The 16,502-nt window shown below is 38.2% G+C and overlaps 1 protein-coding gene and 1 non-coding gene across 2 annotated transcripts in view; both read right to left on the bottom strand.

The window, feature by feature from the left end:
* Nucleotides 1-16,502, bottom strand: part of LOC106671176 — an 86,320-nt gene that overhangs the window by 68,254 nt on the left and 1,564 nt on the right. The window contains exon 2 of the mRNA XM_014402068.1: nt 16,433-16,497. Coding sequence (XP_014257554.1) covers nt 16,433-16,497 — 65 coding nt within the window. The remainder of the gene's footprint in view (nt 1-16,432; nt 16,498-16,502) is intronic.
* Trnae-uuc lies at nt 9,333-9,404 on the bottom strand. Its single transcript has one exon. It is a non-coding gene; the product is annotated as a tRNA-Glu (tRNA).

Consider the following 16,502-nt stretch of genomic DNA (forward strand, 5'->3'; position numbering starts at 1 on the left):
TAGCCGGCTCCTGAGGTGCCCCCATGAACACGATGGGTCTTCCTTTAGACGAAATGAACAGTATACAGCGTACCATAAAGCGTACCATTCAACGCTTAAATGCTTTCTTGTGACGTGTGCCAAGCTTTACACCATCACTCAAGGTCCCCAAGAGAAGAGTGTCAGAAATCGAAAAAGAGTGGAAAAGAGCTGACCTTTGCTAGCTGCATCAAGATGTCTTCAAAAGCACCCTCGCCTTCACAACGCTTCGACTCAGCCCCAACATGAAAATAACAATAGTCTAGGTGGAAAATTTCAAGCTCTCATAAATATAATCCAGGATTTTAAAAGATAGGTAAGAAGCTCCATCTAAAGTATAAAGGATAATCTTAATAGATACTCTGATATTACTGAAGAAATTGTCATGTCAATTAACAATGTAAGTGCAAAATTAAACTATCAAAACATGTTCAAGATATTGGCAGCAAAACAAAACATTGTTAACACGCATTGGTGCATTAGAACCTAATTTCAACTATCTCTAACAATTAAATTTTGAGAACATATTGGAACTGCAATACCTTCCTACATCAAATGGCCTATCTTTTGAATTTTCCCTCCTTTTTGCCATTTTTCAAAAGGTGGGGTTGAGATGGGAAGTTAGTGTCCGAGTGGATCGAGGTTATGATAGCTCAAGTGGTAGAGCAGCGGCGTATGTAGCCGAAGATCGTGGGTTCGAATCCCGCTTGTGACACTGACTTTTTTATCTCAAACAAAACTTAATTGATTGAAAAGAATTTATTTGGTTAAGCGGAGCCGAAACCTAATAAAATATATAAATAACTATCTCTCGTATCAATATTTTTAAAAAAATCATTCAAAAATGTAAAACTTTAAAAAATGAAAAGAGTATGTGTTCATACTGGTATTCAGGCCGATCAATATCATGATAAGAAAAGTCAATTTTAGAATACCAACGATAAGAATAAAGAAAAACGGAACGTAAACATTACCGGACCACGAGTTCAAATTACGAAAAAAGGCGGTAACATCCCCCTGGATTTGAAACCCCAGTCTTCAGCAACCGATCCTGAAGATAGTACGATGGAAAAAATTTACACACTAACGAAATTAACACTTGTAGAACAAAAAGGTAAACTTCAAAGTAAAGGAAGGCAAAAAAGAAAAGAAAATGAATTTATCTTATATAACCCATCACCGATATGATATACAACGAAAGCTATTGCTGAGTAGGAAACGGATACTATTTTCTTATGAGATGTGTGTAAATCCCCGTAGTTGTACTAACCTCGGACCACCCCGTCTTCTCCCGGAAATACCTCCTGTATGATTCCATGCCAATGGGTCGGTGGCAATTTGATTGATCCATGATCACGATTGATTAATTTTGGAATTGGTTTATCCCATTTGTTTCTTCTCTGTAGTACATTTAAATACTCTCTCCTCCATCTTCGCTAGACGCCCTGCACGATTAGGTCTAACAATTGAAATCTATCGAATCGATTCGTCGCCACATGCGTCCCCTCTACTGCTGGAAGGGATTTTAAAAGCGTGAGCGTGAGGAAGTGTGCTGGGGTCGGCGCGCCTGGATCAGACGGATCTGAACTGAGGTGGCAAAGTGGACGCGAGTTCAGCAAGACTTCTATTTGGACGAAGACCGTACTCATCTCTTCATACGTTAGGACCGTTAGGGAAATCCGCCAGTTCATGGGTTAACTTATTCTTGAAATCATCTGACCCAAAGAATTGACAAATTCGCTTCAATTCTGATCGCCCCAAGGAAATTCGTACCGCGATCCGACAAAGTCCACGTCGAGTCAGAAGCTTGAAGCCGGCCAGAAAATAGGAGTAGATAAATCGGATACCAATTCTAGGCGTATCGCTTTTGTGGCCAAACAAACGGTCATATGTACGCCTTGTACTGCCCAGCGTTCTTGACCTTTCGAGCGAGTTTTTATGGGACCGGCAAAATCCACGCCGTAGTTCAGAAACGCATTGGTTCTCTGTAATCTTACGGCCGGTACCCATTATGCTGGACCCCCGGCTTACATTACGTGGACTGATACGAAAACATATATTGCACAACCGAACGCGATGACGAGCTAGTGACCTAGTAGCAAGATCCAAAAAAACTTTCTTTTCACTCTCTAAACAAGGCTATTAGGAGTTGTGGGCCGTAATGACAATTCGCTTTATATACATGATCTTAAATAGGTCGACGAAGGGGTAAAACCGTAGGATGGCAATTACCAAACGCCAGGGATGAAATTTTTCAACCCACTCCCGACCCGAACTAATCCGTAATCTAAAAATGTAGCTAAGTGTGATAATTTGTTCGAACACAACTCGAAATGCTCCCGTTGAACCACACGACAGAGAGTCAGCGGGGTTGTACTATTCAACGTGGAACGTGGATTCGGTTCAATAAATATCTCGTCCTGAAATGCATTCCAATGTGAAACGATCACAAGTGGTGGGGTTTCATCCCAATATATGCTCGACTGTCAAAGATGTTTAATAAGCCCCATGAAATATAAGTTAGTTGGGGATAGGAATCCTAGAGGATCAAAAATCCCCATTCCAGTTGGACAACATGAGGTGATAGATCCAACCGTTGTTGTTACGATCGTATTTAAATCCCAAATGATCAGACCGAGGATCACACTTCAAACCCATAACGGAACAAGCACCACTTCCGTTCTTTCAACTCTTCACAATTTTTTAATTATGGTGTCTTCCCGATCACCCAAGACCAAACTCGCAACATTTGACGGCCGTTCTGTTTTGTCAATTGAAACCCACCGGCACCGAACAAATCTTCTGCTTGGGATTTCAATCCCACGGCCTCGTCCAATGAATCGACCTAGGTAATGAAATCGTCAATGTCCATGTCTTCCGGCAACCAACTCTTGGTCAAAGGGAAACGGTAGCCTTCCAATATGATAAGTTAATGTGCGGTTCTCAAAGCGAGAAGTGGGGTTAAAGTTAATTTTAAGTGTAATTCTAAACACCACACAATTGATCTTATAACTTTCCTTTTCCTAGAACCTCCTCAAGATTTTAAATCCATGACCACGGACATGTGGTCTTTATGTAATTAGTCACCTCATGATATGCCCTACGTAAAGCCAGGAACACACTTACCCGATGCTACGCCATGCGACGCTACCCGACGCCTTGCCACGTTTTGTTGGGGTGTGCACATCTATCCGACGCAAGCACACGTCGCGTACAGTCCACAGCGTTTATCACAATAATCACTATCACAATCGCAACGAATCTTTTGTTTTTAATGCACTATTTTGAGCCAAACCTTGTAATAAATTGTTAGTTAAATTTTATGAGCACAACGATCTAATAAATTGTTTGTTAAAATTAATTGTTTTAATTAAAGTTACTACTAACCATCGTAATGAAACAATGTTTATAAAAACTTATGAACTTTTGATCTCGTTTAATTTGGTTTACATTAAAATAACATGTTGTAATTAATATAACGACAAAATTACATGTACTTAGTTTGAACTAAACTACAAAAAATATGAATGTCCTGTTCTGATGCTACCCGACGAACATGGTGTAATTTTTACGAGCAAATCTATGAAATAAATTGTTAATTAAATTTTACGAGCAAAACCGTGTAATAAATTGTTCCAATTTTAGTATATGTACCGCCGAAGCGAGTACAATAAATTCTTAGTTAAATTCATTATATCAAAAAATCGTATTCCGGTGTTTTGATTAATTTTCTACCAAACCATTAAAATTAATTTTTTAAATAAAAACTAATTAATTTTTAATCACAGTTAATTTGGTTTATATTAAAATAATATGTTGTAATTAATATAACGACGATATGAATTTGAATAAAAATAGGAGTGTCCGGTTCTTTTGTCTTCGACTGTACTCGATGCGACCCGACAAAAATCTGGACAGTGGGGATCGCAGAGCGTCGGGTAGGTTAGCGTGGCATAGCATCGGGTAGATGTGCACGGGGGTAATGCAACCTTATGGAAAATCGGAGTTTGGATTTACGTCGGGTAGCATCGGGTAGTGTCGCATTTCGTAGCATCGGATAAGTGTGTTCCTGGCTTTAATCGTGATCACGAGAAAATCGAGCTTCCAAATTGAGAAGTCCGCGTTTGCCGATTTCGAATAAATTCCCAAAACGAGAGGGATTATCCTTGAATGGCAGCGAAACACCAAACCGCCCCGTGGTTTTTCAGCGAACGGTTGATCTAAACAATCCCTATCCCCTTAAGGCTCGACTCTCGCAAAAGAAGAATGTTTCAATTTCGAAGAAATTTTTTGTTAGCCCTGAGGCAAGACGAAACAACATTGCTAGGCTCTCTTTTTCCATCTAACGGTCCAATTGCGAATGACGAATGTTGTATCCAGCATCAGGGTCAATTTTAGAGGCAAACCTCCAAACGGATTTAACCAAAATGGGATTAAGTCCTCCGCCAAAGCCTAGAACCGACCTAAAAGATTTAATTGGCAAGCCTATTTTTTTGCCGCGTCAGAATATTGCTCTCACTACCCACATCGAGTTAGAGTACGTTTATGTTGGAGCTATAAATGATAAGAGCTGTGATACAAGGGAAGCCCAAAAACGATGTTTTTATTTCATATGTAGGTTTTATATTGAAGCGACTGTTTGTACTACTTTTCTTGTGTCTGATTATGTTTTGCTTTACCTGTTATAATACATTTTATAAAAACAATGTATATAAATTTATTTATTTACCTACTTGACTGAAATTATTAGCCGATCTTCGGATAAAATTGGTCCACTATGACAATTTTTTCAATCCCATCAGTGATTTGCGACAGTATGTAATCAAAGGTATATTTGAGAAGAATTCTTATTCTCATGTATTCCATAAATTTTGTAGGGTGTTGCCTTAATTGTTTATAAAAATGACGTAATTCTCCAAACATCTACCTTCGAGTTTTTGTAGGGTGTGCAGAAAATTTGCGCTTTTTATTTGTATTTTCAACATTGTAGTATTGAACAGCATTTCAAGTTGAAAATATTTCTTCTTTAGAATCACTCTTTTTTTAAAGAAATATTTTCAATTAATTGGTTTGATCTAAAAAATAAAACGTCACCTACTAAGCAGAGATCGTCGCCATAGTCGAAAACCCACTATAAACTGCATATCATAGAAATTAATTTTGCTCTGCTCTTGTCGCGGCTTTCATCTCTGCTCTTATCATTTATCGCAGATCCAGCATAAAGAATCGTACAGTATGACCTTGACTCTGACTGTCCAACACAGTCACTTGGACAGTGGAGAACAACACGGTGGAAGGTTCAATCGGGGTTATTCCAACTTCGTAATAACAATGAATATTATTGGCATCCTTCGTATTTTCTTCTCCTGAACGCGTAGCTGAGGGTTTCGAAAATTCGAAATGTAGTAGGTTATGATGGGCTTGGTGGCACTTCAATCACGAACCATTCTCTTCACATCCAGCCGACAAATGCTGAGTCGAAAAGCAACATAAACAAATCGCCCTTTGTTTAACAAACCAAATATCGATCCCAGGGGGAAAGCTTGAGGAAAGGCCTACAATCTGCCAAATTATGGGGCCCCTATTTACAAAACAAACAACCATCCTTAGGACTCGACTGAAGCAGAAATTCGTGGGGTTTAAGCGCCAATCGAACCCGATATTGTCTTCACCGATTTAACCTGTTTTACAATAAAGAATACATAATCCATAATAAATACATAATCCTCGTACACACAGCCTTTTCGCGGACTGCCGATTCGAATGAACGGCGAATGAAGCGCGGGCGAATGAGTTCCAACAATTTCAAACCCCGATGTAAGAAAATCTCTTCACTCAGAATAGGAAATTAAAACTTTGACAGCTGCGATGTGGGGACAAATTGATCGAAAATTGTGATCAATCCCTCCCTTGTTTCGGCATGCATTGGTTTGACCTGGAAAATCTTCTGCAAACACCCGAGGGTCATTAAAACGTTTGACCAGCGGCTCCCACATGAGTTGGTAGTTAGTTGCGACTGGTATTTACAAGCATTTAAGGCGGATTGTGACAATTTACATACTAGGTACTGAACCCTTTCCTGATCCGACAGGTTGCTATTCTCATAATCGAGGGATGTGAATAGTTCATAAAAAAACCAGCCAATCTCCGAAATGAGGAAAATCAATCTTCGGAAGCCTTATAAACTGGATCCAAAAAGTATTGGCACATAAAACTTTTTTTTGGTTTCAGTTTTAAAAAATCAAACATTTATTTTTAAATATTTTTATTTCATGAAATATTCAGAAAAATAATTTGAAAAGAAAAATGAAAAATTTACATAACGTAACAACTAAATTTAAAAAAACTTTATCCAGTCAAAAATGTATTGGCACACTTTGTTTTCTGGAAAACAAATAACTTTCTTAGCCTAGCCTCTTTTGTAATTATAAAGATTCAAAATTTGGTATATTTAAAATGGTCATAAATTATCTGATACATCATCAGATGTAATTTTACAAAAATGGCTTATTGAAAATAAATATAATAATAAATAAACATAAGTTTTTTATGAACTGGATACCACTAATATTTTGTCATCAAACCATTGGCACCTAAACTGCTCAAAAATGAATAGGGATATTTGTAATTTACTCTTATTCTGTTAATTTTAATTAAATTAACCGATATGTTCCTGTTAGATGGATAAAACAAATAGAAAATGCAAAACAAAAATGAACGAATGTCAATCCTCATTTTTAATAACGAATTTACTTAGGAATAGTAAACATAAAGATAACTCATTTTGAAAACAAGCACCTTTTTTCATCTTTCTTCCATTTTAATCCAGTTGTACTTTCTTTAACCATGGAAAGACATCATCTTGGACCAAAAGTTCGCAATACTATTGTGAAAATGAGCTGATGTCACCGACAAATGGATATCACAGGGGCAGTTGTTGTATATCAGAGGGTGATCTGGGCTTTAGCACGATTCCGAGAGATTGGAAGTGCCAATAGGAGGCCTGGTAGTGCTCTCAGCGCAGTTCGACAACTAAGGGAGGACAGAAATATTGTCATTGCTGCGAGACGGAACCCTTTCTATAGTGCTCGCCAGATCCTAATGACGTGTAAAATGTTTCACAAGGCCTTTATCAACTTGGCTGACATCGTATGCCTCTTTGAGACGACCTGTAGCAACAGCCCTCCACCAGCAACTCAGGCGAATATGGCGCAGCAAACGCCTTGAAAAGAACACCAATTGGAATGCTGTAATATTTACACATGAGTGGCGTTCTATCTGTATAGTGATAGCAGGCGCCGAAGAGTCTACCGAGAACAGTCATGCGTACAATGCCCCAGTTCGTGCGTCCTTCAGTGCAGTTTGGAGGTGGCGGTATAATGGTCTGGCTTGGGATTTACACTGGAGGACGAACTGGACTCCATATTAATGAAGGCAACCTCACCGCACTCCGTTATGTCCAAGATATTTTCGAGGAATACATCCCTCAAACCAGGGATCTAATTGGCCGTAATTTTCGATTTCTGGATGACAAGAGTTCTTCATCATTGTTTAGAAAACCTGGGAATTTCTCATCTGCACTTTCCCCATTGTTTCCAGACCCATTGAGCACATGTCGAATGCGTTCCTGAGAAGCTTTTCGGTCAGCATCCGCAGCCAGTTGACCTGCAACAACTGAGTGCAGGGTTGCATCATCTATGGAGTGAAATTCCTTATGAAATTAGTGACAACCTTATTAACAGTAGGCCTAACTAGTTTCAGCTAACAGTTGGCATTATACACGGTATTAATTGTTTAAAAAAATTATTGTGTCCAGTAAACAATATTATGGAAATAAAACATTTTATTTGTTATTTTTCAAAATCCCTTGATTAAATTTTACTTCAGTAAAAAACAATAATTTCTAATACAGTTTAATGCATAATTTATAATAAAAATAAAACAAAAATGCTGGGCTAAGTCCCCTTTTTTTTCTTTTTTAGTTGAGATAAAAAAGTCAGTGTCACGAGCGGGATTCGAACCCATGATCTTCGGCTAGATACGCCGCTGCTGTACCACTTGAGCTATCGTGACCTCGATCCACTCGGACACCAACTTCCTATCTCATCCTCACCTTTTGAGTTTTCCCTCCTTTTTGCCATTTTTCAAATGTCGTGTAATCGGATTGGATTCTCGACGACAAATGAAATGGCCACGGAGAGCTTTAGTGAAGTATACTTCATTTTAAATCATTAAATTCACTAATTTCGTGGTCCGCTTGACCAATTAATATATTACAATTAATTAAGGTTTTTAGTTGAGATCACGAAAGCTCAAGTGGTAGAGGAGCGGCGTATCTAGCCGAAGATCGTGGGTTCGAATCCCGCTCGTGCCATTGACTTTTTTATCTCAACTAAAAACCTTAATTAATTGCAATATATTAAAAATATTTTTAAAAAATTCGTCTACAAAATATTTTAAAATTGTGTAATCGTTAAAAATAAAAATATATAAATAACATATTAAGTTGTTTAAAAAATTAAAGAAAGAAGATCAATTAACTTAAATGATTGAACTTGGTTTAAAATAGATATTTTATTACTTATAAAATGATGTTATTCATGTTTATTAAGTAAAATTGAATGCATTTAATTTATAAGATTGTTTAATATATCTTATTTATACCTACTGAATTTAATTTTTAAAATGTGTTATCATACCAATTAAAAACAATTTATATTTATAATGAAACCTCTGAGAAAACATTAGCACTATATGTTGTGAGGATAATTGTATTGCCCTAAATTTGTACACAAAAAATAAAAGTTCAGTTCATTTCACTGTACTTACTCTACTACACTTACTCACACATTCTCTTCCCCTTCTCTATCTCCTCCTCTCTATCTCCCTCTCACACTCTCTCCTTTCTTTCTTCTGCCTTTCCCTCTCTCATCGTTCACTCTCTCTCTCTCTCTCTCTCTCTCTCTCTCTCTCTCTGTCTCTAGCTTTTCTCTCTTTCTCTCACTCACTCTCTCTCACTTTAACTCACTCACTTTCTCTCTCTTTCTCTCTCACTTTAACTCACTCACTCTCCTTCTCCCTCATTCTCTCTCGCGCGCTCTCTCTCTCTCTCTCCAGTTACAAAATTTTATGATGGTGGTAACAATAAAACGTTAATATGCTTAAAAAAAGATGATAACGTTCAAAAATAAAAGTTCCTCAAAAAGTAGCTGGTTTTCTTTTATGACCGTTTGAATTAAATAAAAAATAGATTTTGTGTATAAGGAAATATAATTTTCTTTCTATTAAAAAAAAATAAAATAAAAAAAAATTTATTCCGGTACCGGGAATCGAACCCGAGCCTCCTGGGTGAAAGCCAGGTATCCTAGCCACTAGACCATACCGGAGTTGTAATAAAATGTGAATTATAGTTTTATCACAGAGCCAATATTATTTCTAAAATTGCGATATTTCCTTTTGACGACTTGCCGCGTTGTGAACTTGCAGTTTTGTCGTTTCCGACCCGTCTGTCGTTTTGGGCTGACTATCACTGAAGTTGGCCGAAGCACGTCTCACAGGGCAAAACCGCCAGGATAGGACGGGCAAATCGGTTGGAGACGACCAAAATGTACATCATTCCATAGAGAACATGGAAAAATCTTTTGAACTTGTCATTTTGATTATAGGCGAAGAATCCACGCTTTATTATAAAGCCGGTATGGTCTAATGGCTCGGTTACCTGGCTTTCACCCAGGAGGCTTGTGTTCCACTCTACCAGAATAATTGTTTAAAGTTTTTTTTCTTGTCATCCACAGATAATTATATTTTCTTATGTACAAATATATTTTTTATTTAATTCAAACTGTCGAAAATGAAAAACTACGACTATCTGACAAACCAATATTTTTTACACTTTTTTTATTCTACCTACTTAACCTTCCTTTCCTATCACCAAGCGAATCAGCAACCTCAGTAATTCTTCCTGTCACGGTTGAGAGTAAATCCGCTCCCTTATCACAAGGTGAATATGCATATTAATTTGTCTGCTATTGTCAGGAATTGTTTTAGCAAAGATTTTCGAGCATTTTAGATGTGAGAAGATAATATTTTCTAACTGGGACCAGACATTTTGCATCCTTGTACATATCGCAGTTTTCCTTCGTCTTCAGAATAAGAGAAATATGTTGCTGTTCAAAAATTCTCTACTTACTGTGCTTATTATTTAACTAATAGGCAGAGGTTTTCTCTTTCTTTCATAAACCTTCACCGATTCTGAATCAGTTTTACAAGGAGTATACAAAATCTCAGGGTTATCAAAGAAATGATTGGAAGAGCCCAGGACGCTAATTCCCTCGCCATTAATGGACCGATCTGATAGTCGCTGTAATTCAATTCTTAATTTTTAAAAAAATTATTAATTCGATTGAATGATCTCTTGATCTTGATTTTTCTTTCTTTTGAAATACATAGCAACCTTATCACAAAGAAAATCTCTTGTGTAAACGAAATGATCAAAATCGTAGGTGAAATATTATTTTACAGATGGTTCTTTAAACTGTCCCAACCCGTATGATGAACCCTTGTGTCTGGGCTAAACGTCATTTAACGGGATGCTGAAGTTAGGAATAGTAGAGAGGCCTTGAGCGGAGGGGTTAGTACTAAGAATGATTGGAGTGGAAATTTGGAAGCGGAGTCGGATCAAATCAGAAACAAAAGGAATGTTGATGTCGCTGGATAGTAAGGTTGGTGACGGAGAAAATTGCTATGGAAGAAATGGATCGATTGGTTTTTGGATGGCATGTTGGAACCCCAAGATGCCTAGAGCGAGAAAAGATACAATCTTGAACAATGTGAATGTTGAAGTCAGTGAATGAGGAGTAAGTAGGGAGCGTGGAGAATGCTTCTGATGATTTTTCATTGGAATTGTTGGCTAGGTTGGGCGTTGGTTTCGGATACTACCAGGTTTTTTTTGTACCCTATGCAGTGCATATTACAAACGTGATCGAAATATTTTTTTCATTCGATCATACACACTATTGCACCCGGAGGACACTTTCCTTGGGAAACCAGAAAATGCTGACACTCAGTGTGACAGATTAAAGGGTAAAGAGGTCTCGAGGCCTTCGTCGATAAAGGTGACGACATCAGGATGGAAATGGGTAGAAAGGATACGAGCAGTAGAAATAGGACGGATCGAGTGGTTGATGAAAAACTTATGGAATCTGGAACGGATCAGTTCGTTAACAAAAGGAATGTTGAGGTCGTTGTAGATTTAGATGTAGCAAGGATTTTTGGTGGATTTTAATTTGGAAGAATTGCATGGGCTTGATAGCTTGGCAGAACCCCACGGTTCCACTCCGTATTTCTAAAGTGGTCGGAGTAAAGTCTTGCATAAGGTAGTTTTAGTGTTGGCGGTCAAGACGTATTTCGGTCCTTCTTAGTCTTCTGATAAGTTGTTATCTTGTGTGGGGATTCTACTTTAATTTGATGTCTTAGGAGGTATAGTCCTAAGTATTTGGCTTGACGTAGACGTCGACAGGACATTATTTGGGTTCCAGAACATATATGGCAAAGGGACAACAATAAAAATGGCAAATTGGCTAAGGAAAGCTCGATGAGGAAACTTATCGGCCCTGAACACTTTTGCGGCATGCCAAATGGCCAAAAACGTACACGCAACATAAAATGACTTAAGAATAAGTCGTCGGTTAAATGGGATTGTTTTCCAGGACTGAGGTAGACTTACTTATTCCACTCAAGTCAGATAGGACTATAGCTAGATAGCAGACTGGCATGTTATGTCCACACAAGACTTAAAGATACAACATCTTGGACAACTGCGAATCATAGACGTCAAAACTAAACTTTACTGCAACCACACTGGACAGTGGACAGTCGCAGTGTAACCTTGGGGTTATATATATTATGCAGGGTGGGCGACCAAGACCCGAGGGGTTAAATGCCTGGGTAGACTCGTACCCCGTCCCTAAAAGGTCCGGGACTTGGTCGGCTCACGTGTCCTACATAAACCTCTTGGACTTGTTCACAAACCCCAAGATTTTGGACCATTTAATCTCGGGGAGTGATTTGGTGATATCCTCTCCTTCAAAGATTTCAAATCTAGACCTAGCTTACCTATCACATTCTGCGAGGTAGTGCTTTGCCGTTTCTTCTTTTATTTCGCAGAAGCGGCAAAAGGGATGTGGTAGGATACCCATTACGGAGAGGTGTCTTCTCAGTGGGCAGTAGACCGTCAGAATACCTATCAGCCTCCAAATTCTCTTCCTTGAGATAGAGAATAGCCATTTCGATTCAGCTGGTTTGATCGCCTTAACAAACTCTTTCGATTGCCTGTGTCCGGGGGATAAATTCCACTCCCTAAGGAATTGTTTCATGCCCCAGTTATTGATACTCTCTTTCGCTGTGCTCATAGAGTGGGGTAATACCGGTTGTGGCCCAACAAACGCAGTATTAGAACCTTCTTTGGCTAGGCCAACCGCCTTTGCATTGCCCTGGTGTCCTTTATGTGCAGGTATCCAAATAAGGGTTACCTTGTTCTCAAACCTGAAAGAGATCCTATTGATAAGATCTATAGTTTCCTCCACCAGTCGTGAGGTTGACAAATCTTTTTGTAATGCCCTAAGACTAGCCTGACTGTCAGAAAAGATTTTAATATCTTTTCCCATAATTTTATTTTCCATCAGTGTTCTACAACACACGTTGATGGCCCAGATTTCCGCCTGAAAAACGGAGGTGTTATTGCCAAGACGGGAGGAGATGCTGATTCCTAATTTTGGTATGTAAATTCCTGCACCACTCCCTCTATCTTTGATAAGTGATCCATCTGTGTAGAAGTCTATGTTACGATGGTCATCATCCAGACTATAATCATAATCACAAGGGGTGACTACCTGAAAACTGGGGTTCCTACAAGCATACAAAATCCAACGAATTTATTCCTCCCACACCCAAATCCTCCTAAGTCACCAACTTACTATCCACAACTACCTCAACATTGCTTTATTCCACTCCGATCACGATCACGCTCCCCCAAGTTCCAGATTAAGCTTTCGATCCATCCAAACCATACTGCCAATGCTATATCTACACTTTTCCATCCTGAGGACCTGAAACGCGGCTTAGATGACCTCCTGGTTCCTTTAATCCTTCATATTGAGCAAGTACATACATATAATTTACAATAAATAGAGAATGGTATCCATAGCATAAAGATGATGATGAGGATCGTTTAAGGGTCACAGATTTTACAAAGTTAGAGTTGCCGAAAAACTTGGATTATATACGTCGACATTTTACAGTCTGTAAACTTTAAGATCGTCTTCATCTTCATTAATAAAGTTTTCCGTACTCTATCTAATTCCTAAATTCAACAACCTCACACTACCGTCACACTTACAGCCAATTATTGGTAAACTTCAATTCATAGGTACGGTTGTATCTTATAATTCGCATCCTCCCTTGAAAAGAAGGAAAGTTGCTGGCTCCCGTCAAGATATTAAGTTAAATGAATTTCATGAGAACAGCCATATAGAATTAGAATTTAGTCCGCATTTAATGCATGTAGCGGACCAAATCACTATATGAATTTCTGTAAAAAAATAAAAAAAAATAAAAATCAAAGTCCAGTTATAGGAGAAAAGCAGGGGGTAAAAACCGAGCTTACACCCCTCACAACTTAAGTAAACGGCTGACGCAAAACACCAACGACGCAGACCCATTTTACAAAAACGGCGTAAACAACACACAAAAAATTCCAGGCTTGGGACAAACATACTACAAAGCGGGCAAAACTTCAGGACAGGTCAAAATACACGTCAAATCGTATTTCAACATCTAACACAAAAATAGCACCCTCTCAAACAACGCGTATCAAATAATTTCATATAACGCACAAAAAAGGACAGGATTTATATAAAGCATAGGTTGACGAAAAATTGTCCCAGACTCAAAGAGAGATTAACCCGTTAGTTCTGCCTTCCTCCTATTTTCTCAACAAAATGATAAAATCAATGACTCCATTAACATAAAACCTATGCTGTTAGCGCAAAACGAGAGAAATCCCGGTGGAAAATCCTACCATCGATTACATCCAACAAACACGATCGTTTCACCTTTCCGAGGAAATGTTTGAAGAGGACAACCGACAGCTCTACCAACATAGTCCCGCTGTGCTTAATAGAGAAAAGCTGACAAAAGAAGGTAAAAACCAAGCGATCAATTTCAATCAAACCGCAGTCAAATTTATCTTGGTCCAACCAAGTCAATTTTATGGTGAATAAGCATAGTAAAAGCACGTAACAATAGGCATATCTAGGTCACGATAGCTCAAGTGGTAGAGCAGCGGCGTATCTAGCGGAAGATCGTGGGTTCGAATCCCGCTCGTGCCATTGACTTTTTCATTTTGACTAAAAACCTTAATTAATTGTAATATTAGGCATATCGTAACACTTTTGGTGCAGGGCATAGAGCGTTGGACTTCTAATACAACTACCGCGGGTTCGAACCCCGAAAGGGGGGTATTTTTATGGATCTTCTTCCCCACCTAAACTAAATATAATTTTTATGACTATTTATATAGTCATAAAAATTATTTTTATATTGATCGTTCACCGGACTGATCGATTATGCTGCTAAAATTTCTGGATAATCCATTCCTTTCGAACAGTTCTCCTTCCAGTGAAAAACCAACAACGTCGCCTATCTCACTATCTACTATGATGTCAACTTTCCTTTTGTTAATGAGCTGATCCTATCCCGCTTCCAAAAGTTCCACAGCAAGCTTTCCATCCATCCTAATCATACTGCCAAAGTATTATCTAAACTTCCCCACCTGAGGAGCTGCCACATACCTTTAAACAATATAGCCTCGAAATATCCCTTCCAATATTTAGTGCCAGCGTTAATTGGTTTCTGAGAAGAGTGAATGGTAATCACAGCATAAAAATTTTAGGACCGAAAACTGCTTTGACCGTCAAAAGCACTGCAACTACTTTAGACATATAGAGTGAAAATGTAGAGTTCTTACAAGCTCCTCAGACCAATTGTGAAACCGTTTTAATACGTAACTAACCTCACTATCCACAACGACCTCAACCTTACTTTCCAACGAGCTGACTCCATGTAGCTTCCAAAAGCTAACCATCAAGCTCTTGATCCATCCTAGCCATACTGCCAAAAGCTTACCTACCCTTTTCCATCCTGAGGACCGCAAAGTCGCCTTAGACGACGATGACCTCGATACCTCTTCGCCCTTTCATACTTCATATTAAGTTCCAGCGTTATTTTCCCTTAAGTTCCTCCGGGAGGACAAAAAAATACGCACCTTTGTTCATGTTAATATGTTTAGATTACAAATAAATTATGTATATTTACCGATATATTAAATCAACCGAAAAGGAAAGCAAAATTTATTAAAACGAACACTGGCCAGGCGGAGTTTTTAGCGGTTGGTCTGCATTGTTTCCACTGCGATTAATTATTAAATAATTGACCGTTGTTTATTATATGAATAAAGGAAAAATAAATAAAAACGAAAGTGTTACTGAACTTGATAAACATAAGAGTGAAATTGTTCCCGTGAATATAAAAATTAGAATATCAATTTACAAAAAAAATGGTTCTTTTAGTTTCATTTTTTTGGATTTTAGTTTGTTCCAAAATATTTCAGGTCGAAAGTTTCTAAGCGTGTTATGAACTTAATTCTCTGCGCCATGCATCGTTAAACACTCGCCGGTTATGAATCTTTTCATGTTTGTAAATGTTCAAAAGGAAAACCGTGTTCTTCGATTTGACCCCAAAACATTGCCAAGAGGAAAACATTTTCCTTAAGGGAGGGAGCTTAGGGTTAAATCGGCTAATGGTATTCGGTTTAGTCGTGGTATGAATACAACAAAAGGAGGCTTACTAGACAAAAAATTTTCAAATAAGTCCCTCCGAATGTTATGTATATTTTTCAAAAAATTTCAAATGCCACATGATTGGTTGTTTATTTATACGCGGCATTCGATGATTTTGTTATTCTTTCATGCTTGAAAGCCTGATTTTGGAAAACGATTTTTTTAAAATTCTGAAGTGGAAAGCAATGGACTTTTTTCGAAGGAAAACTAAAATAATGCCGATTCTTATGGGAGATAATGAGTGGGGCGGCTGAGGAATGTGTTTACACAGCAAGGCGGCGTCGGGTTGAAATGACAGTCACCACTCCACGGCATAAAACCGGCGGCCTACAGGCCCTGCTAGTGGTGGATCTCACCGAAAAACAAACAACAACAAAACAAAAAAAAATTGACAAATTCGAAATTTTTTTAAAAATCCCGGGTAAAAATGTTGAAAATGTAATGTATGTTTCCATTGGTGAGGCTTAAACGTATCACAGATCTAAGGTTAAAATCTAAAACAATGCGTCAAACCTTACCTGTAGTCGGTGTATCCATGGTTTATGATGAAACTCGGACCATAGTGTGTACGACACGCCCAGAGCTAGG

This window comes from Cimex lectularius, unplaced genomic scaffold (assembly GCF_000648675.2).
Source record: "Cimex lectularius strain Harlan isolate CLEC.00 unplaced genomic scaffold, Clec_2.1 scaffold141, whole genome shotgun sequence".
NCBI lineage: Eukaryota > Metazoa > Arthropoda > Insecta > Hemiptera > Cimicidae > Cimex > Cimex lectularius.